The sequence below is a fragment of the Oncorhynchus mykiss genome, chromosome 1, assembly GCF_013265735.2.
Source record: "Oncorhynchus mykiss isolate Arlee chromosome 1, USDA_OmykA_1.1, whole genome shotgun sequence".
Classification (NCBI taxonomy): domain Eukaryota; kingdom Metazoa; phylum Chordata; class Actinopteri; order Salmoniformes; family Salmonidae; genus Oncorhynchus; species Oncorhynchus mykiss.
The window spans coordinates 73,672,524-73,696,425 of NC_048565.1; the positions used below are offsets into that span (position 1 = coordinate 73,672,524).

The 23,902-nt window shown below is 43.3% G+C and overlaps 1 protein-coding gene across 4 annotated transcripts in view; it reads right to left on the minus strand.

The window, feature by feature from the left end:
• Positions 1-3,134: 3,134 nt before the first annotated feature.
• The window catches only part of slka (STE20-like kinase a), a 35,637-nt gene continuing 14,869 nt past the window's right edge, over positions 3,135-23,902 (minus strand). The window contains exons 6-20 of one of the 4 annotated variants that reach the window (XM_021611222.2): positions 20,178-20,372; positions 19,776-19,857; positions 19,451-19,582; positions 18,272-19,345; positions 17,996-18,126; positions 17,457-17,580; positions 16,885-17,064; positions 15,152-15,244; positions 14,401-14,472; positions 12,695-12,824; positions 10,519-10,643; positions 9,789-9,980; positions 9,584-9,709; positions 3,789-3,902; positions 3,135-3,519 (exon numbers count right to left, since the gene is read on the minus strand). In XM_021611222.2, coding sequence (XP_021466897.2) covers positions 3,373-3,519; positions 3,789-3,902; positions 9,584-9,709; positions 9,789-9,980; positions 10,519-10,643; positions 12,695-12,824; positions 14,401-14,472; positions 15,152-15,244; positions 16,885-17,064; positions 17,457-17,580; positions 17,996-18,126; positions 18,272-19,345; positions 19,451-19,582; positions 19,776-19,857; positions 20,178-20,372 — 2,917 coding nt within the window. In that variant the 3' untranslated portion in view covers positions 3,135-3,372. The remainder of the gene's footprint in view (positions 3,520-3,788; positions 3,903-9,583; positions 9,710-9,788; positions 9,981-10,518; positions 10,644-12,694; positions 12,825-14,400; positions 14,473-15,151; positions 15,245-16,884; positions 17,065-17,456; positions 17,581-17,995; positions 18,127-18,271; positions 19,346-19,450; positions 19,583-19,775; positions 19,858-20,177; positions 20,373-23,902) is intronic. The other 3 variants (XM_021611228.2, XM_021611226.2, XM_021611234.2) reach the window with 3 other exon arrangements.

Here is a 23,902-nt window from a genome sequence, read left to right on the forward strand (position 1 = left end):
TGGAGATTGCCTCAATGGCACTGCCCATGCTGTCACAGATGCTATAATGGTCCAGATACAAAGATGAAACCCCCATCTAGCGCTATGGCCTGAACCTAATGTGCATTACGGGTAATATTACCCACAATCCCAATACAAATCCAGAATTCAAGACGTGATGTCATTGTAATAAAATAACAGCATTCACCCTTTGCATGCCATCTATGTTTTTTATTAGGACGTCATACACAAACCATGACATGCTATAAGAATATGTTTGTTATAGAGCGCTTGCCATCATGTCAAGGGGACTCACTTGAAGGGGTCAGTACTTTGTCCATATTATTAATACATACAGTACATACATTCTTATTTGAATCAACTAATTAGGACAGTATAATGACTTCCATTTACAGATATCATATTGTCCATCCAAAAACGATGTCCAAAGACTATATTGAGATGTACATTGATACAACATGTATACATATTTAGAAAACTGGTCATCATAAAATAGCAGGGATGAGATCAATTCCAGAAATTCAATTCAAATCGCTCTCCCTGTAAATCCCATTTAAATTAAATTCAAGTTCCGGATCAATCTTTAATTTCAGAGATAATTCCATTCAACTCAATATTATCACAACAATTCAACAAATTCCAACTCTAATTCAGTTCCCTCAGGCTTTGAGGCTGACCATATCACTGTTCAGACAGCCTAGCTATACCTGAAATATAGAAATACAAGTTGAAATGATTCAAATCAAATCATACAGTCAATGTTTGATGCTATATGTGCATTCACTTTATTAACTGGTTTTTACAATTCCAATTCAAAAAGTCCAAACAATCTAATTCCAGTTCAATTCCATAGCTTGAAGACTTTTTAAAAATGAGAATTGAATTAAATTCTCCACTTCATGAGTGAATTCAAACTATTTATTGGAATTTTAAATTAAATTAGAATTGACCCCAACCCAGTAAAATAGTAAGGACATATTTCAAATTGAAAATAAAAGTATAAATACAGAACAAAATGCAAGGCGCCACAGCTTTGAATGATTCAGTTCATTTGAAAATAAAATAGATTTGGGTAGAGGCGGCAAAAAGTCATTTGAAAATAGAACTAATCCAAGTGGACCCTCGTTTTTTTACTGACTGTAAGACACAGTGAGCTCCAAAAGTATTGGGACAGTGACACACGTTTTGTCGTTTTAGCTCTGTATCGTTTCAAATACAGAGTACAATGACTATAAGGTTAAAGTATCATTTAAAATCCAAAGTGCTGGAGTACAGAGCAAAAAATAAAAATGTGTCACTGTCCCAATACTTTTGGAGCTCACTGTACATACATAACAGTCCATTACTGCATATTCTCAGTTCACATAAAACAGTGAAAAATTATGACCAGCGGCTTACATTCCTTTCAGCGTAATAATATGTATGTCTGCCACATCCAAAATAATGTGTTCAAAGTATAACCAAAAGACAATAAGCTGTGTCGATTTTTAACAGGAAAGGTGACTGACATGATGACAACCCAGAAGTCTAACAAAAACTATCTACTGATTACAATAGGGAGAAAGTGGGAACATTTGTTCTAATATACAGGACAGTTTGATTTGATTGATTCAACAGCACAGTATCTAAAATAAATCACAACTCCATACATAGTACATCACGTGAATGAGCACTTCACGATTTACCAAAAAATGACTTTTATTTGTTAACAGATATCCATCAATCAACGACCTTAGAATGAACTCAACCACCAGCTTATATGGATCACTAAAAAATACAAGTTTGATGGTATTTCATGGTTTGTACAAATTTCCAGCCATTTTAGTGCAAAAGGCCTCAGGGGAGCACTGGGCTGCAGGTAAGAGAGCAAGTCTGGAGAAAAGCACGATCATTATGTCAATTCATTTAGGCACTGGGTTCTTTATAAACTTGGTACTTGCAATTGGTTTGAAATTTGCCTGAGCTATTTTAAAAGTGGTAGAACATAACCGTGCTCAGAAAAGTGCAATTGTCACTTTTGACAACATTTTCCTTGGAGCTGAGAAGGGTGAAATTGTAAGGGGGAAGAAGGAGAAAATAAAGTCTTGAAAAGGAAAGTGTTGTGATTGCATCCCTCTATATGACAGCTGACACTGCTGTGTGTGTGTGTGTGTGTGTGTGTGTGTGTGTGTGTGTGTGTGTGTGTGTGTGTGTGTAGACTTAAGTGTGTGCTCTTGCATATGTACACTACTGTTCAAAAGTTTGGGGTCACTTAGAAATGTCCATGTTTTTTCAAGAAAAGCACATTTTCTGTCCTTTAAAATAACATCAAATTGATCAGAAATACAGTGTAGACATTGTTAATGTTGTAAATTACTATTGTAGCAGGAAACCTATCTACATAGGCGTACAGAGGTCCATTATCAGCAATCATCACTCCTGTGTTCCAATGGCACATTGTGTTAGCTAATCCAAGTTTATCATTTTGAAAGGCTAATTGATCATTAGAAAACCCCATTGCAATTATGTTAGCACAGCTGAAAACTGTTGTACTGATTAAAGAAGCAATAAAACTGGCCTTCTTTAGACTAGTTGAGTATCTTCAGCATCAGCATTTGTGGGTTTGATTACAGGCTCAAAATGACCAGAAACAAAGACCTTCTGAAACTCTGCAGCCTATTCTTGTTTTGCGAAATGAAGGCTATTCCATGTCAGAAATTGCCAAGAAACTGAACATCTCGTACAACAATGTGTGCCACTCCCTTCACAGAACAGCGCACATGCAATAGCCTTAATTGTCTCAGAACAAGAAAAGACTGATGAGATTCAGGAAAAAGGTCTTTGTTTCTGGCAATTTTAGGCCTGTAATCGAACCCGAAAATGCTGAAGATACTCAACTAGTCTAAAGAAGGACCGTTTTATTTCTTCTTTAAATCAGTACAACAGTTTTTAGCTGTGCTAACATTATCAATTAGTCTTTTAAAATGATATACTTGGATTAGCTAATACAATGTGCCATTGGAACACAGGAGTGATGGTTGCTGACAATGGGCTATGTATGACTATGTAGATATTCCATTACAAAAAAAATCTGCCGTTTCCAGCTACAACAGTCTTTTAAAACATTAATGTCTACACTGTATTTCTGATCAATTTGATGTTATTTTAATGGATATTTTTTAAATATTTTCTTTCAAAAACAAGGACATTTCTAAGTGACCCCAAACTTTTGAACATTAGTGTATGTACATGCTTGTGTGAAGACATCACACTAGCCTAAGATCCACAATAGACCAACGCTAGTTTCCAGATAACAACAGGGCTGAGGTCCTCCCCACCACCATGGGGACACAGTCTATGAGCCCAGCCAGTATGTTCCTGTGCTGGGGAGGGCTATAAACCAGAGTTGTGCACACTGGGGATGGGGTAGAACTTGGACACTCGGCTCTGGGTCGTGGGGTTAAGGCATTCCGACTCCCCGCTCATCTTGAAAAAGACCTCCTGCTCCTGGAGCTTGCGTGTGAATTCCTCCTCCAAGGCCTACATGTGCCAGAAGAGGAAAGACAACAGACTCAAACATCCAAAACAACAACTTACACTGAGGCTATGTCATGATTCTCCACACTGTGCACTTACAAACTCCCAGTCATGGAGTCAAAAGCAATGGATTGGTGTAATCATTGGCTAGAGGAAGTTTCCACCATTGTTACATCCATGCAAGTGCATTTTAGGAGAATCGCAACGCAGCATGAAACTTTAAAGGATGAGAACATAAGAGGGTTGTAAACATGGATAGGTCTTTGTTTCACCTTCTTCCTGGGCCGCAGTTTCTCCCTCCACTCCTGCAGCTCCTGGCTGTGCTCTTCATCGAGCTCCTTCAGCTTCTGAGTCTCGTGTTCAATCAGGAGATGGCACTTCTCATTCTGAAACACACAACAGCAGGAACAGGGTTACCTACTGGAGCTACCTACATACATAATGGGGATGCCTAGTCAGTTAAAAAACAATGCATTCAACCGAAATGGGTCTTCTGAATTTAACCCAACCCTTCTGAATCACAGAAGTGCGGGGATCTGCCTTAATCAACGTCATCGGCGCCGGGGAGTAGTAGTTGTTGGGGGTTCCCTGCCCTGCTGAAGGGCAGAACAGCAGATTTTTCCACCTTGCTAGCTCAGGGATTCGAACCAGCGACCTTTCAGTTACCGACCCAATGCTCTTAACCGCTAGGCTACCTTAAAAGGAATTGTATCACAATCCGTGTTTTAAGGAAAGGACAATAGCAAAACATGCCAGAATGTCTATCCGCAGGCCTTCATCATTGGTGGAATGTAGGATTTGCCCCATTCTGAGCTGTGAGCTGCGCTGTTCAGCAGCCATGGTGCTGAAACTGGCGATCAGCTATCCGCTTTACCTAGCGTTTGACCGTGGAAGGTGTCCATGGTGCTAAAACATTGCTTGTGTGTGCGCCAGTGCATGACACTTTGGAGTTACCACAAGCTCCTTTATTTTAACAGTGCATTCAGAAAGTATTGAGACCCCTTGACTTTTTCCACATTTTGTTACCTTACAGCTTTATTCTAAAACTGATTAAAACGTGTTAGTGTCATAATATATATTTTCACCAATTTCTCTTCTGACTGAATAGTCCATGACACAAGAGCTGAGGCAACAGAGTAGATGGGCAAAGGTTGGTTTGATGCAGCAATTTGATGGATGCTCATGATGACAACATCTCCCTCAACATGATCAAGACAAAGGAGATGATTGTGGACTACAGGAAAAAGACAACCGAGCACGCCCCCTTTCTCATCGACGGGGCTGTAGTGGAGCAGGTTGAGAGCTTGAAGTTCCTTGGTGTCCACATCACCAACGAACTAACATGGTCCAAGCACACCAAGACGGTCGTAAAGAGGGCACGGCAAAACCTATTCCCCCTCAGGAGACTGAAAAGATTTGGCATGGGTCCTCAGATCCTCAAAAAGGTTCTACAGCTGCACCATCGAGAGCATCCTGACTGGTTGCATCACTGCCTTGTATGGCAATTGCTCGTCCTCCGACCGCAAGGCACTACAGAGGGTAGTGCGAACGGCCCAGTACATCACTGGGGCCAAGCTTCCTGCCATCCAGGACCTCTATACCAGGCAGTGTCATAGGAAGGACCTAAAAATTGTCAAAGACTCCAGCCACCCTAGTCATAGACTGTTCTCTCTGCTACCACATGGCAAGCGGTACCGGAGCGCCAAGTCTAGGTCCTAGAGGATTCTAAAGAGCTTCTACCCACAAGCCATAAGACTCCTGAACATCTAATCAAATGGCTACCCAGACTATTTGCATTTTTTTCAACTGCATTGTTGGTTATGGGCTTGTAAGTAAGCATTTCACTGTTGTATTTGGCGCATGTGACTAATACAATTTGATTATAATTATCACTACATAAAGAGTCCCCGTTATTTATTCTCTATGATTTGATTATATTTATTAAGATCCCCATTAGCCGACACCAATGGCGACAGCTAGTCTAAACTGGGGTTCGACACGTAACGATAAAGACAGACAAAATAGTTTACAATTGACATACATTTAAAAACATTAACATGTAGTGTGCATCTATCAGTTACACATACTGTACATGTCAATACATACACACAACAAGTAGGTCACATGTGGGAGAAACGCTGTGCAGTGAGGTGTTGCTTAATTTGTTTTGCTGTTCACTTGCACAATGTGAGATGGAAAAGAGTTCCATGCACTCATGACTCTGTATAATTGCATATAGATTGTATAGACTTTTTCTATTGTATTATTGACTGTATGTTTGTTTATTCCATGTGTAACTAACTATGTGTTGTTGTTTGTGTCGCACTACTTTGCTTTATCTTGGACAGCTCGCAGTTGTAAATTAGAACTTGCTCTCAACTAGCCTACCTGCTTAAATAAAGGTGAAAAAAATACAAAATAAATACTGTATGTTTCCTTGAATTTGTTCTGGACCTGGGGACTGTGAAAAGACCCCTAGTGGCATGTCTGCTGGGGTAAGTGTGTGTGTCAGCTGTGTGTAAGTTGACTATGCAAACAATTTGGCATTTCCAACACATTTCTTATAAAAACAAGAAGTGATGCAGTCAGTCAGACTGGCATGCATAGTATTAATATCAGCCCTCTGATTACAATGAAGAGCAAAACATGCCGCTCTGTTCTGGACCAGCTGCAGCTTAACTAGGTTTTTCGTTGCAGCACTTGACCATATGACTGGACAATAATCAAGATAAGATAAAACTAGAGGACTTGCTTTGTGGAGTGTGGTGTCAAAAAAGCAGAACATCTCTTTATTATGGACAGACCTTTCCCCATCTTTACAACCATTGAATCTATATGTTGACCATGACAGTTTACAATCTAAAGTAACACCAAGTAATTTAGTCTCCTCAACTTGTTCAACAGCCACACCATTCATTACCAGATTCAGTTGAGGTCTAGAACTTAGGGGATTTGTACCTTTCCTAGTGGCTGGGGATTTTAATGCAGGGAAACTTAAATCCGTTTTACCAAATTTCCACCAGCATGTTAAATGTGCAACCAGAGGGGAAAAGAACTCGAGACCCCCTTTACTCCACACACAGAGACGCGTACAAAGCTCTCCCTTGCCCTCCATTTGGCAAATCTGACCATAACTCTATCCTCCTGATTCCTGCATACAAGCAACAATTAAAGTAGGAAGCACCAGTGACTTGGTCAATAAAAACAAAATAGTCAGATGAAGCAGATGCTAAGCTACAGGATGGTTTTGCTAGCACAGACTGGAATATGTTCCGGGATTCTTCTGATGGCATTGAGGAGTACGCCACATCAGTCACTGGCTTCATCAATAAGTGCATCGATGACGTCGTCCCTACAGTGACTGTACGTACATACCCCAACCAGAAGCCATGGATTACAGGCAACATCAGCACTGAGCGAAAGGGTAGAGCTGCCGCTTTCAAGGAGCGGGAAATTCTGCTATGCCCTCTGACGAACCACACCGGCTCCGATGCTCGTCGGATGTGGCAGGGCTTGCAAACTATTACAGACTACAAAGGGAAGCACAGCCAAGAGCTGCCCAGTGACACGAGCCTACCAGACGAGCTAAATGACTTCTATGCTCGCTTCGAGGCAAGTAACACTGAAACATGCATTAGAGCATCAGCTGATCTGGGCGGCTGTGTGATCAAGCTCTCCACAGCCTTTAAACAAGTCAATATTCACAAGGCCACAGGGCCAGACGGATTACCAGGACGTGTACTCAAAGCACGCGCTGACCAACTAGCAAGCGTCTTCACTGACATTTTCAACATGTTTCAAGCAGACCACTACAGTCCTTGTGCCCAAGAACACTAAGGTAACCTGCCTAAATGACTCCGGCCAGTAGCACTCACATCTGTAGCCATGAAGTGCTTTGAAAGGCTGGTCATGGCTCACATAAACACCATTATCCCAGAAACCCTAGACCCACTCCAATCTGCATACAGTCCTAACAGATCCACAGATGATGTAGTCTCTATTGCACTCCACACTGCCCTTTCCCTCCTGGACAAAAGGAACACCTATGTGAGACAGCTATTCATTGACTACAGCTCAGCATTCAACACCACAGTGCCCTCAAAGCTCATCACTAAGCTAAAGATCCTGGGACTAAACACCTCCCTCTGCAACTGGATCCTGGACTTCCTGATGGGCCGCCCCCTGGTGGTAAAAGTAGGTAACAACACATCCGCCACACTGATCCTCAAAACAGGGGCACGTCAGAGGTGCATGCTCAGTCCCCTCCTATACTCCCTGTACACTCATGACTGCACAGCCAGGCACGACTCCAACACCTTCAATAAGTTTACCGATGACACAACAGTGGTAGGCCTGATCGCTGACAACAACGAGACAGCCTATAGGGAGGAGGTCAGAGACCTGGCCGTGTGGTGCCAGGACTACAACCTCTCCCTCAACGTGCTCAAGACCAAGGAGATAATTGTGGACTACAAAGTTGTCTGCAAACTTGATTTGGAAGCATGCATGGCCACGCAGTCATGGGTAAACAGGGAGTACAGGAGGGGGCTGAGCATGCGCCATTGTGTTGCCCCTGTTTTGAGGATCAGCATAGTGCAGGTATTGTTGCATACCTTCACCACCTGGGGAGGACCCAGTTGCACAGGATTGGGGTTCAGACCGAGGGCCCCAAGCCTAATGATGAGAATGGAAGTGATTACGGTGTTGAAAGCTGAGCTATAGTCAATGAACAGAATCCTTACATAAGTATTCCTCTTGTCCTGATAGGATAGGGCAGTGTGCAGTGCGATGGCATCCATGGATCTATTGGGGCGGTATGCAAATTGCAGTGGGTCTAGGGTGTCGAGTAAGGTGGACGTGATATGATCCTTAACTAGCCTCTCAAAGCACCGATGACAGAAGTGAGTGCTATGGGGCGATAGTCATTTAGTTCAGTTACCTTCGCTTTCTTGGGTACAGGAACAATGGTGTACATCTTGAATCAAGTGAGGACAGCAGACTTGGATAGGGAGAGATTGAATGTTCGTAAACACTCCAGCCAGCTGGTCGGTCTGCGCACTCGGGAGGACCCGGCTCGGGGTGCTGTCTGGGCCTGTACTCACATCGGCCACGGAGAACGAGAGCTCACATGTCCCAGTCCGCGTGATCAAAACAGTCTTGAAGCATGGATTCTGATTGGTCAGACCAGCATTGAATATACCTCAGCACAGGAACTTCCTGTTTTAGTTTCTGTGAGGGAGGAGCAAAATGGAGTCGTGATCGGATTTGCCGAAGGGGGGGGGGGGATCGGGGAGGGCCTTGTAGCCTTCCTGAAATGGGGAGAAACAATGGTTGAGAGTTTTTGAAGAGCGAGTACTACAGGTGATGTGTTGATAGAACTTCTGTAGCGTTTTCCTCAGATATGCAGTTTCTAGTTTGCACAAGGTCCAGTGTAGTTCCTTGAGAGCTGTCGTGGTATCGGCTTGAGGGGGAATACACATAGCTGTGACGATAATCGAAGAAAATTATCTAGGGAGGTAATGCCGTCTGCATCTGATTGTGAGGTATTCTAGGTCGAGTGAACAAATGGACTTGAGTTCCTGCACGTTACCTCAATCACACCATGAGTAGTTAATCATGAAACATACACCTCCGCCTTTTTTCTTCCCGGAGAGTTCTTTATTCCTATCCTAAATGTATTGAAAACCCAGCTGGCTGTATGGATGGGGACAGTACATCCGGAGAGAGCCATTATTCCATGAAACAGAGTACGTCTCTCTGGAAGGAGACCCTCGCCCTGAGCTCGTCAACTTTGTCCAGGGACAGAACATTAGCGAGTAATATACTCGGAAGCGGTGGAAGGTGTGTACGCCTCCTGAGTTGGACTAAAGGTCCCCCCCCGAAAACCTCTTCACCGGCGGCTTCTTGGATTAGCCTCTGGGATAAGTTCAATCGCCTTGGAAGGTATGAACAAAGGATCCAATTCAGGAAAGTCGTGATACCTGGTCGAAATGATGTTGAGTTTCCGTTTCACTGTATGTAATAATGCTAAGAACATTCTGGGCTAGGGGTAAGTGTGTGTGTGTACCTGAAGCTGCTGCAGCTCTCTGATGTTGGAGTCACACTGCAGCTGCAGGTCTCTCATCTGGTTCTCATGTTTCTGATGTTGATGGAGTCTCTCGTTCTTCTGCCTCTTCTCCTCCTGGGCAGCAAACTGTAACAAAAAACACACACCTCACATGATTCTGTTGAAAAAAATATATAACTGTGTGTGTACACACACTATAAAATACCTGTTTGATCTTCTCCCTTTCCTGCTCCGGGGTGCCAGGTGCAGAGGTGATGCGGAGGCTCTTCTTGAACATGGCCATGCGTGTCTTGGCATCACCCCGCTGGATCTTCGGCAGACGACCTCTCTCCTGGGCCTGTCTGTTCTTCATCTCCTCAATCAGACGCTGGTTGTAGCGCTGCATCTGCTCCATTTCCTACACGACACATTTCAATTATTAACCTTTATTTAACTAGGGAAGTCAGTTAAGAACAAATTCTTATATGCAATGGCGGCCTACCAAAAGGCAAAAGGCCTCCTGCGAGGATAAAAAAATAAATTAATTAAAACACACATCACGACACGAAACACCACAACACTACATAAAGAGAGACATAAGACAACAACATAGCATGGCAGCAACACCACATGACAACAGCACAATGTGGTAGCAGCACAAAACCTGGTACAAACATTATTGGGCACAGACAACAGCAAGAAGTTAGAGACAACAATACATCACGCGAAGCAGCCACAAATGTCAGTAAGAGTGTCCATTCAATACTTTATCTGGATCCACAATAAAATGCATTGAAATGAGAGCTCTAACCTTTCAGCACACTTTCAAATCACCCATTAATGTCAAAATGTAATGCACCTCACAGTCTACCCTCAGTCCAGATTACCTGATGTAGATAATACCAATACTGGATTGTACTTCACCAGAGCTGTTCAGTAGGTCCCAGAGCACTTACCTTCTCGTGTCTCTTGAGCAGCTGGTGTCTCTGCATGAAGTACTGGTCCTTGAGCTGCTGCTTGAGCAGCTGGTGCTTCTCCTGCAGGTGGCGCTCTTCCAGCTCCCACATGGCTGCCTCTCGAGCTGAGGGAGGAGGCCAGAGACACGTCAGGCGGGGTGGTAACGCAACACACACACACACACACAAGCAGCATTTCCGGTAAAGAGCACCATCTGGCAAGACAGGCTGGTCACAAATAAGTCATTCAGGAAATTGCATCACTGTGGTGGGAAAGTTATAACACAACACTCCACTGAGAACTTCACCATTTACAATAGTATTATTTCACTATCAAATCCTTCATATAGCAGAAGGCCTTCACCCATTGAGGTAGCCAAGGTGAAGTCATGTTAAATGATTGAGATCTCTCTCTTAGGCAGTCTCTTTATGGTAGTCTGTGGTAAGTATATGTATTTTTTCACAAAGCTGTTGTATGTGGCTAGGTTTGCTGTGTTCATAAGACTCTGTGGTACTGTGCATTTCTCCCTCACATCTCATGAGCGGTTGTATCTGGTTAAGTTTGAAAAGTGCATTCGGAAAGAATTAATTCCCCATTCCCTTTTACATAATATATATTTATATAATTTAAAATCTACCATAACGACAACCTGAAAACTGGTTTTAGACATTTTTTGCTAATTTAAAAAAATAAATCCCTTTACATAAGTATTCAGACCCTTTGCTATGAGACTCGAAACTGAGCTAAGGTGCATCCTGTTTTCATTGACCATCCCTGGGATGATTGGAGTCCACCTGTGGTAAATTCAATTGATTAGACATGATTTGGAAAGGCACACACCTGTCTACATAAGGTCCCATAATTGACTGTGTCAGAGCAAAAACCAAGCCATGAGGTTGAAGGAATTCTCCGTAGAGCTCTGAGACAGGATAATGTTGAGGCACAGATCTGGGGAAGGGTACCAAAACATTTCTGCAGCATTGAAGGACCCAAGAAAACAGTGACCTCCATCATTCTTAAATGGAAGACGTTTGGAACCACCAAGACTCTTCCTAGAGCTGGCCACCCAGCCAAACTGAGCAATCGGGTGAGAAGGACCTTGGTCAGGGAGGTGACCAAGAACCCAATGGTCACTCTGACAGAGCTCCAGAGTTCCTCTGTGGAGATGGGAGAACCTTCCAGAAGGACAACCATCTCTGCAGCACTCCAGCAAATCAGGCCTTTATGGTAGACTGGCCAGATGAAAGACACTCCTCAGTAAAAAGCATGACAGACCGCTTGGAGTTTGCCAAAAGGCACCTAAAGGACTCTCAAGACCATGAGAAACAAGATTATCTTGTCAGATGAAACCAAGATTGAGCTCTTTGGCCTAAATGTCAAGTCATGTCTGGAGGAAACCTGGCACCATCCCTACGATGAAACATGGTGGTGGAAGCATCATGCTGTGGGGATGTTTTTCAGCAGCCGGGACTCAGTCAGAATCGAGAGAAAGACGAACAGAGCAAATTACAGAAAGATCCTTGATAAAAACCTGCTCCAGAGCACTCAGGACCTCAGACTCGGGCAAAGGTTCACCTTTCAACAGGACAACGACTCTAAGCACACAGCCAAGATAAAGCAGGAGTGGCTTCGGGGACAAGTCTCTGAATGTCCTTGAGCGGCCCAGCCAGAGCCCGGACTTGAACCCGATCAAACACCTCTTGAGAGACTTGAAAATATCTGGGTAGCGACGCTGCCCCATCCAACCTGACAGAGCATGAGAGGATCTGCAGAGAAGAATGGGAGAAACTCCCCAAATACAGGTGTGCCAAGCTTGTAGCGTCATACCAAAAAAGACTTGAGGTTGTAATTTCTGCCAAAGGTGCTTCAACAAAAGTACTGAGTAAATGGTCCGAATACTTCTGTAAATGTGATAGATTTTTTTGATTTTTGATTTTTTCTTTGTCATTATGGGATATTGTGTGTAGATTGATGTGGGCAAAAACAATTGAATCCATTTTAAAATAAGGCTGTAACGCAACAAGATGTGGAAAAATTCAACAAGTCTGAATACTTTCCGAATGCACTGATTTCATAGCTCTCTATGGTACTGTAAATCTCTCTCTCACGAGCTGTTGTATGTGGTTACGTTTGCTGTATTATAGCGCTTTATGGTACTGTAAATCTCTCTCTCACCTCTCATAAGCTGTTGTTTGTGGTTGAGGCAGTCTCTCTCGATGGTGGCGATCTCATGTTTGTGCTGTTGGATGATCTTCTTCAGGGCTCCATCCAACTCCTGCTGCTGCTTCTGCAGAAACTCCTGCTCCTGAGGATGGAGAGAAGGGATAGAGAGAAAGGGGGTATGGGGGACAGAAAGGGAGTGAGCAGGGATAAGGGGAGGAAGTGGGGCAAGGTAAAGGTACCAGAGGGTGATAAGAGGACAATGGGTAGATGGGGGTTCATTGACAGAAGATGGAGGGATGAGACATGGGCATGGGGAGGAGGGATGCAGGAGATGGTGGGGTAAGAAACAGACACATGGTGCGAATGAGGTATAGAAATGAGGCATGGGGATAAGGAACATTTAGAAAGGACAGGGGGTTAAGAGTTGATGACAGAGAGGGGAGAGAGAAGGAAAGAGGCAAACATGAGTGATTTTATTTATTGTGCATCACACACCAGGGACAGCCAAAACAGTGCAGACTACATGAAGGAACTTTCATAAATACCATGCCAACCACTACTATAGATCAACACAGTACAGTACTACACTCCAAAGAAGAAGCACATCATTGACTGCAGTCAGTGGGGCAAAGAGACAGTCAGAAGTCATGGGAATGATCCAACATTTGAGGAATGGATGGAAAGAGAGAAAAACATTTAACAACCCAGTCGAGATCCACAGTTTCCATGTATGACGACATCCAAATTGACATTCACAGAAAGAGTAAATTATACATAACCTCATTACGGTAAAATAATATGCCTGGTTATTGTTGCTGAGGGGTATGTTTACATGATTATTAAACATGAAACCAAAGTTATTGTCCTGGTCATGCCTTTTGAAGCCATCATTGAGGAAAAGCTTTCCAATAGAAAATGAAGTTTAAAGATTCACTATGCAGAAATTGCTCTGCCATTTCCTGGATGTAATAGTAATACCTCATTTCAGTTTGTGACAAAACAAGGCAGTATAGTGTAGAGAATCATTGTACCATCTAAGCCACAGTGAAGTATATTTTCCATAACAGAAAATATAGTATTTTGAGCTGTTTGAAGCTGGTGTACAAAACCGAAAGTAAGACGCAAAAACTAAACTTAAGAACCGAAAGCACAGAAATAACGCACATAGAACCGATCTACCGCTTCTTAGACAAGCTTTCAACGAGAATGACAGATCTGTAACTGACATTTCCGTGTGAATTTGGTCGGGTCGCCCAGAAAGTGACATATTGCAGATTTAACAATGATTAATTCTCTGATATTTCTCAGCAGGTTACACTACTATAACATTTACAATATTATACTTATTAACTTCTTAGGTTTTAATCCAAGAGCGTTAGCATAACCTAGAGTTAGCATAACCTAGAGTTACCAGAAAATACTCTCCATTGGATCACACCACAAAAAAAGGTTCAGCTCTGTTGCAGTCTCCCAAACAGAGTGTGATGTCACAGGTGGGGGCGTAACATACAGGACACACCTACAGTTACAGTGCGTGGCAGAAGAGATATCAAACAGAAGAAGAAGTACCAGTGTAGCAACACAGTGACAACACTGCAATACATCGACACCACAATGCTCGTATGTGCAGTCTCAATCTCAATCAGGTTTACACTTTGACGAAGACATACACATGTGAGCAGGAGGCCGGTAGAGACGGAGAGGGGGTGACAACTTACATCCTGCATCTGAGCGTTGAAGAGAGCACATGAGGACAACTGAAAAGACTGTATCATAATCTGGGCCACACCCTGTGGAGGAGAGCACACAGCGCACTCATCCAGATCAGGGAGAGAGCACACGCTACACACAGCAGGCTGAGGAAAACACACACAAAGACACACAAAGACCGACAGACACAGGCTAAGAAACACACCCGCACACCCAAAGACAGACACTCGCCTCGACACAAGCCGAGAAACACAAAGACAATCCAGTCAACAGGAACAACCACACACGCACACACCAGACACACTTTCCCAGAGTTTCTAAACCTTTTTCTGTTTTAGGGGTAGACTAAAGCAGGAGAGAGGCGCACGGCACAGTAGGAGGACGAAGTTAATTCAATTCAGGTTATTCATATGCATAACGAATACAGGATGGGTTAGTGTCGTTGTTGTCCTATTCATGCGTGGTCAGATTGAGTTGCCTGTGCAGTAGGAACTACTAGTCACACTTCTATTCCAGCGATCAATACAAAACTGTGTTAAACTTCCATGCTCCCTTTCTGATTAGCTCCTTCTTTGATGGTCATGTAAAAAACTGAGCTAACCAACTCCTGAAAACAATCATTTCAAAAATGGAGGGAAAAAGAAGAACAAGGGGGATGAGATCTTGTCCTCAACAATGCTCAGAGACATTTGAAGAGGGGTGTATTTGTGGGAGAAGATTTGAGAAAGTGTGTGTGAGAGTGAGTGTGTGAACATTTACCTTTGGAGTCTGAATGAGAGCTAGATCTTCCTTTAAGAGTTTCATGAGCGCTCTCCTCATGAATTTGGGTGACTGCTCAACTTCCTGTTTCACCTATAGTGTGGGAAAACTGGGAGTTGTAGTTTCCTGGACAGCTATGTACGGCAGCCATAATAACTTGGGAAAAGTCATGCAAGGACCTGATGAATTAATTTAGATATCCACAAACCCTGGTTTGATTGATAGTGTCTCCACGCTAGATCTCCAAGGGGTCGGTGTTCGATTTAATGAGGAAATGTTTTGCTTTGTTTGATTAGAAGAGTGTTCAAAACCTTTAGCGCAAAGACATGTTTCCAGTGTTTGAGGGATTAGAGTTGATTAGTTTCTGTTGACAGACTTGATACCTGCATGATTAAATCAGTTTGCAGTGTTAAGTAGGAAAACAAGCTTGTCTGGAATAATTCCCTAGTGTTACCTTCCCACCATGCAAGTCCTTTAGAGAGATTTAATCTTAAGTACAGAATGCTTCCACAGTGATCTCAAAAGAAGGTGCACACTACTAATCCAGTCTATAAAATATCTTTTTAGTTTTGACCACAGGCAGCTAAGGCAGTTTTGTTGAGACATGGCACCAAAATAATTTCCAGAGTTTTCTCCTGACCACAGTTATTTTTTTGTCAAGACATTTTCTTGGGACAGCTTGGTATTTGAATGTGCATCAATCTTGGGATCACTGGTCAGTAAGAAAACCCCCAATAGGAAAAGGCCTAAACGGCTACAATACTTCACAAGGCCATTGAAGTGTTTCATCAAAGATGTAATCCTATGAGCCTTTAACAAAATGAGTTTCCCAAAACCTGCCATCCCATCACCAAGCCCAACTCACACACTCACACAAGCGACATGGTTACTTACACATAAATACAGTACAGTCAAATACATTTATGGACTAATATAACTTAGAATACAATATAAATAGCCATATAATACAATATGAAATTTAACAATATATAAAACAACTATGCCCGAAAGAAATATGGATTTTAAAGATTCATTCCAGGAGCCAGTGCAGATCCTGTATAGGTTCGAAGTAGTTACTATGTTCAGTTGAGCAGCGAGAAAGGTCAGTCTAATCAGGTGTGTAGGATTGCCATGCATGTATGAAATAACCACCATCACAGAGTTAGATAGAATTGGCTATGAGAGTTGCCTGAGAACACTTCACCAACATGGCAGAATACTTAAAAGCTTCCCAGATAGCTAATGGAGCTATAAGAGCAGCATAAATTAGAGACACAGTAAAGCTAAGCTACATTGCCTGTACTCTACACAGAACAAAGAATGCATCATTTATAGAACTTGGAAAAAGAAGCCACATCATTTTCAGATGTATGGCATGAATTTTAAAAAAGCACATTGTATGCATGACTAATACCAAGAAATAAGGCAAGAGTTGCATGCCAAAGCTGTTGAGCAGAGAATCACCCTGTTGCATCCCAAAAATCATGAAAAAGGCATGATACGGGCTTATTATGGCTATAGACTATAATAAACAGTTTATAAACCACTTATAAACCCTTTATAAATTATACTCAAATGTAAGGAAGGTATCAACAGCAAGGAAAATGGGAGTTTATTTAGATATCAGCACACCAGCTCTGGTAAGTAAGCCCCAGTCCCCAACAGTCTCATGCACTTTCCATTCATGACAAGAGCTTGAGGCATTGCACATGCACAGACCCACGGCCCCTTACCTCCTTCTTGCGGTTCTTGAGCATGTTCTGGAACTTGGAGAGCTCCTTGTCCTGCTCGGCCTTGATGCGTTTTGCCTCGTCCCTCAGTCGGTTGGTATGGTCCTGCTCCAGCCGCTCGATGGTCTGCTTCTGTTTCTTCTCCAGATTCTCCACTTCCTGGTCGTACTGACGCTTCTTACCCTGAAGGAACACACATGGGATTAGTAAGATCAGGCCTTCACAAAGACAAATGCCTATCCTTAGTGGAATGGCAAACGCTTATTTTGATTATATTTATTATGGATCCCCATTCGCTGCTGCCAAGGCAGGGGTCCAGCAAAATGAAGGCACTTATACCATTTTTAAAACATTACAATACATTCACAACAGATTCTGACTCTGAGGGATGTATATTATTAAAGTATTCGAACATGTCCCAAAGGAATAACAGTTGCTCATTTTGTTATTCATTTCTATCTAAATACGTGTGCAGGATAAAAACCCATTGATATGAATCATCTGGTTTCCAAGGGGACATCCCTAGACAACAACAACGGCATGCACAGATAGATGCACCAGGATGGGTGACTTACAGTCATCTCCTGCTCGAAGCGGCGGTAGATCTGTTCTCTCTGCTGCTGCAGCTTGTCGCTGAGCGCCTGCTGGGCTCTATGCTCCTCCTTCTGCAGCAGACGCAGCTCTCTCAGCTCCTGGCGCCTGACAGCACACAACAACAACACTTCACATTTGGACTCAACAGATTTCCACCTTCAACTAATGAATAATAACGTATAATATTTCATTCCCGGGAGGGGCACGGAATCTGTCCCTCAGGTGACCGATTAATATCCTGATTTGACTCGAAATGGAGTCAAAATGGAATGAACCCAGCTCTCAACTCAAGACACCAATAGAGGAACAACAGATGACATTTGAGATGGAATATTTGTTTCACTGCTTTTTAAAACATACAGAGGCCAAAATAGACCATAAAAGTCTACCCATCATCATTGTTCATCAATCTTGGAGTTGTAAAAGCCAGAGAACTGAGCAATGAATGACAACTATTTATGGCAGGGCTCCGAAATGGGTCACATGCCATATTTAGTCACGGTAGAGAGGAGAGAAATACCTCAGGAATCTCATCTCCTCGTTCTTGGTGTCGTTATCGGTGACTATCTTTGACGTGGTCACACTGACCTCCACTCCGTCTACCATGAACTTACGGGTCTTCTTCAGAGTCTTCTTCTGCCGTCTCGTGTCCTGTGGAGAAAAGGAGTTTGTTTTATGTAATGTCTGAATTGAAGTGCATATGTTGGCCCCTTAAATAGGATGTTCACTTGAATGACACTATGTATATCCTGTATATAGGACACATTTGTCATCATTGGTCCTTATGCCTTGTTACCTGTATGGACACAGACCCCGCCTCAGCCTTTTTGGACAGGAAACTGGAGATGGATAGGTTGAGGTCCATGCTGTTGCTATCTGCTGCAGAGCTGCTCCCCGAGTCAGAATCCTTCTCCACATCTGGCTCCGACTTAACAGGAGTGCTTTCCTGGTCGGTCTTTGACTCCGAAACAGCATCCTGGGATGGAGCTTCCTCATCTGGTGGCTTCTCCTCCGTCTCGTCTGTGGTCCCCTCCTCAAGAATCACCACCGGTATTACATTATTGCCTCTTTGGGCTTCTGTGTCTGCAGAGACCTCTGTGGAGCCCTCAGCTGCGTCTACCTCTGCGTCTGTGTTGACGTCCGATTCTGTGTTGTCTGCGTCTGTGTCTTCATTCAAGTCGGTGTCTGTGTTTATGTCTGTGACCCCATCAGCCTCTGGTTTAACCTCCTCTGTCATCTCCTCAATGAGCGTCTCCTTCTCAATCTCCTCTGGTTTAGCATTGACCTCGGTCGATACGGCGCCAGGCTCTTCTAAAGCACTCCTAGGCTGGTCCCCTGGATCTGTGAATTTGGTGGGAGGCTGGAGAATCACCTCTGGCTCCTCTTTGATTGGTTCCTTCTTCACCTCCTCCTCTGTCTTCTTCTCCTCTACTTCTACTCTTTCCTTCAGGAATACTTGTGGAGGTCCATCCTCTACTTTCTCCTCTTCCCCTGTCTCCTCACTCACAATCACACTCTCCTGTGTGTCTGATGGTGCTTCTGGCACAATGGTGATCTGACGGTCAGGAATCTCCTCAGGCTTTCCAGCAGGGCTTTCCGCTGGTTTGGGCTCCATGGCCTTCATCTGTCCATTGACTAAGTCCTCATTACTGGCATCAGACACCTCGTTCAGTTTCTCACCCTCTGCCCTGTCGCCCACGCTGGTCCCAAGGCCCTCGTCAGACAGCTTATCACTGGCCTTGTCCTCTGCAGTCTCAGGCTCTGTCTTCTCTGTGACTGAGTCCAGTGTAGAGGTGGTCTCAGAGAGCTTCTCATCCTCAGAGCTGGCCATGCTGGTGTCTGATGGCGCTCGCTTATGTCCGGGCACCACCTTGACAGAAACAACACATGGTCAATCAATGCTGTGAGACCTTTTATGACATTGTACGACACTATTCCATAACAGATTATGAAAACAGTGCGCTATACTACATACCAGAGTTGCATCCGTCTCTTCTTCTTCATCTTCCTCTTTGCCTTCTTCTATCTCCTCTAAGACGTCAGCATTGGCCTCAGCAATCAGTTCTCTCAGCGGTTTGTTGTCAACTACACTGCTAACAAAGGGATGCTGTATGGAGTGGTGGGGAAACAAGGTAGTAAATTATCCCACAAGATACAGGAGCCTGCGTGTGACATCAGCACATCATTTAAATTAGGTGTTAGGGTGGGGTATTTCAGATGTTTGTTCTTCGCATGTGACAAAGAAGGATTGGAAACAATTTTTTTCATATGCAGGTTATCGGACATGCCGAGTCGTTCACCTGCAAGAGCTGGGCTGTGCACCACCTACGGTCCACATTCTTATCCAGTGCCTTCCTCAGAAAGTCATTGAACTCTGGTGACCTGCCAAACAGAGGGGAACCATATTTAAGACTACTTTTTATTTTACCAGGCAAGTCAGTTAAGAACAAATTCTTATTTTCAATGACAGCCTAGGAACAGTGGGTTCAGGGGTAGAACAAGAGATTTTTTTTAACCTTGTCAGCTCGGGGATTCGATCTTACAACCTTTCAGTTACTAGTCCAACGCTCTAACCACTAGGCTACCTGCCACCCCATACAATGAAACTCTTTCAACACCTGGTCTAGGGTCTGTTTCTACGGCACTAGTCCTGACTCATTCCATCACCGCTCCCACTCTACAAAATTATTCTACACTCTCACCAGCGTGAAGGCTGCATGAGTGTGGGCGGATCGGCCTTGGCTATTCTCAGCAGGACTCTCATGGGGTTCATCTCGTGGTTAGGAGGTTCTATCTGTGCCAGCTCAATCAGGGTGACCCCCAGGGACCAGATGTCAGCCTTGTAGTCGTACGGACGGTCCTTAGATGTCTCACACATCACCACCTCTGGAGCCATCCTGGAGAACCAGAGGAAAGAGAGGTTGTTTTAGTATGTGTACGTGTGTGTCAGGGTTTAAGTTAGCCGGTAATAGTCGGCTTTTGGACAGTATTTTTTTATTTTTAAAAAGAGGATGAAGAAAATTGGCTCCGGCCAGTTGTCCGGGAAAAGAAGAAACCAATTCCCAAATGCGAAATCATACTTTTTAGCCTATTCATTGATGGAAATACCAGTCGATGTAAATACAATGCCTTTGGAAATGATTCAGACCCCCTAACTTTTTACACATTTTGTTAGGCCTCGCCAGCAGCATACCACCCTGCATACCACTGCTGGTTTGCTTCTGAAGCTAAGCAGGGTTGGTCCTGGTCAGTACCTGGATGGGAGACCAGATGCTGCTGGAAGTGGTGCTGGAGGGCCAGTAGGAGGCACTCTTTCCTCTGGTCTAAAAAAAAGAAAAGAAAAAAGAAATATCCCAATGCCCCAGGGCAGTGATTGGGGACACTGCCCTGTGTAGGGTGCCGTCTTTCGGATGAGACGTTAAAAGGGTGTCCTGACTCTCTGAGGTCATTAAAGATCCCATGGCACTTATTATCGTAAGAGTAGGGGTGTTAACCCCGGTGTCTTGGCTAAATTCCCAATCTGGCCCTTGAACCATCACGGTCACCTAATAATCCCCAGTTTACAATTAACTCATTAATCGCCCTCCTCTCCTCTGTAACTATTCCCCAGGTCGTTGCTGCAAATGAGAATGTGTTCTCAGTCAACTTACCTGGTTAAATAAATAAAAATAAATACAATTCTAAAATTGATTAAAGTGTCGTCGTCCCCCTGATCAATCTACATACAATAAATACCCCATAATGACAAATTAAAAACAGGATATTAGAAATGTTTGAAGAAAAGAAAAATAAAATATTACATTTACATAAGTATTCAGACCCTTTACTCAGTACTTTCTTGAAGCACCTTCGGCAGCAATTACAGCCTCGATTCTTCTTGGGTATGACCTGTATTTGAGGAGTTTCTCCCAATTTGCTCTGCAGATCCTCTCAAGCTCTGTCAGGTTGGATGGGGAACATCGCTGCACAGCTATTTTCAGGTCTCTCCAGAGATGTTCGATTGGGTTCAAGTCCAGACTTAAGGACATTCAGAGACTTGTTCCGAAGCCACTTCTGCATTGTCTTGGCTGTGTGCTTAGGGTCATTGTCCTGTTGGAAGGTGAATTTTTGCCCCAGTCGAAGGTCCTGAGCGCTCTGGAGCAGGTTTTCATCAAGGATCTCTGTACTTTGCTCCGTTCATCTTTGCCTCGATCCTGACTAGTCTCCCAGTCCCTGCCGCGCTGAAAAACATCCCACAGCATGATGCTGCCACCCCCATGCTTCAGCGTAAGAATTGTGCCAGGTTTCTTCCAGAAGTGATGCTTGGCATTCAGGCCAAATAGTTAAATCTTTCATCTGAACAGAGAATCTTGTTGCCCTGCATTTGAATGACTTGTTACTTTTATTTCTTATTCTTACCAGTATTTTTTTAAACTGCATTGCTGGTTAGGGGCTCGTAAGTAAGCATTTCACTGTAAGGTCTACCTACACCTGTTGTATTCGGCGCATGTGAATAATACAATTTGATTTGATTCTCAGAGTCCTTTATGTGCCTTTTGGCAAACTCCAAGTGGGCTGTCATGTGCCTTTTACCCGAGGAGTGGCTTCCATCTGGCCACTCTACCATAAACGCCTGATTGGTGGAGGTCTGCAGAGATGGTTGTCCTTCTGGAAGGACAGAGGAACTCTAGAGCTATGTCAGAGTGACCATCGGGTTCTTGGTCACCTCCCTGACCAAGGCCCTTCTCCCCCGATTGCTCAGTTTGGCCGGGCGGCCAGCTCTAGGAAGAGTCTTGGTGATTCCAAACTTCTTCGATTTAAGAATGATGGAGGCCACTGTCTTCTTGGGGACCTTCAATGCTGCAGAAATGTTTTGGTACCATTCCCCAGATCTATGCCTCTACACAATACTGTATCGGAGCGCAACGGACAATTCCTTTGACTTCATGGCTTGGTTTTTGCTCTGACATGCACTGTCTATAGACAGGTCTATATAAGGTCCCACAGTTGACAGGGCATGTCAGAGCAAAAACCAAGCCACCAATCAGGTGTGCAGACCTCCACCAATCAGGTGTGCCTTTCCAAATCATGTCCAATCAATTGAATTTGCCACAGGTGAACTCCAATCAAGTTGTAGGAACATCTCAAGGGTGATCAATGGAAACAGGATGGACCTGAGCTCAATTTCGAGTCTCATAACAAAGGGTCTGAATACTTATGTAAATAAGGTTTTAAAAAAAACAGATTAAAAATAATAATATTAATAATATATAATATAATAATACATAAATGAGCAAAACATTTTTTTTTTTTAAGTTTTCGATTTACGAGGTATTTTGTGTAGATTCTTGATGATAAAAAAATCGATATATTTTAAAATAAGGCTGTACATTTGATCGGTCATGCTTATCGGTCTGTAGGTTAATTTGCATAATTTAGCCAAATTAGCTTGTGTACAGTATATTCGTTATGCATCTTATTTATCACGCGTACTGCATACAGATACAGAGCCTTTGAGTGTAAAATCTGTAAGACCACGTGGGAGCTGCTGCTGCTACAGCATCTCAAACAGCAAATGCACAGGCAACGGAAGGCAGGCTCCATCAGCGCGTCACACCCCACTTTGCAATGAGCTGGAGGCAGTATGCATTTTAAAAACATATACTTAACTGTTTGAAACCTGAATATTTTACTACACATTATGAGGCATGTCTCACCTTGATTCAAAGTAACCTAGCCAAAATCAGACCATCTCCGTGGAGGCAATTCTTTTATATAAACTTTCTTTCATTATCCAGTAGTCAAACGCACAATTCTACTCATGCAGTATTAGCAACCCATGCTAGTTGTTGCTTATTATCTCTCCCCTCTCTACATTTTGAATGGATATTTTCCATCTCTGTCGATTGACGCCGCTCGCATGTGCAGTGCGCTTTCCCAATAACTGCATTATGGAACGAACATTCACCCGTAGCCTACTGACTTGTGCACACTGTTAAGCTTATAATGTGAAGAAATAATAGTTAATCAACATTTTAAGCTGAATGTTCTGATCTGTGGCATCAGACACATATTTTTAATGTAGCTTAGGTCTACTGGTTGTTGTCACACGACTGTCCCAGGGTCTGTTTGGAATAGGCCATTTCTTTCTCGACAAACTGACCAAAAGATTCGGTACACTTTTCTACAATGGGGAATAGTAGATTGACATAGGCTAGTGATGTTGCTGTTCGTTACTCATCTTGCTGGCTAATGTAAATGTGGACAGTTATTCTAACACCTTCAAAGTGCGCATCAGAATGATGTAAAGACCGCACATCGTTTTATTCTCGACTTTTTATTTATTTATTTATTTTTATTTCACCTTTATTTAACCAGATAGGCAAGTTGAGAACAAGTTCTCATTTACAATTGCGACCTGGCCAAGATAAAGCAAAGCAGTTCGACA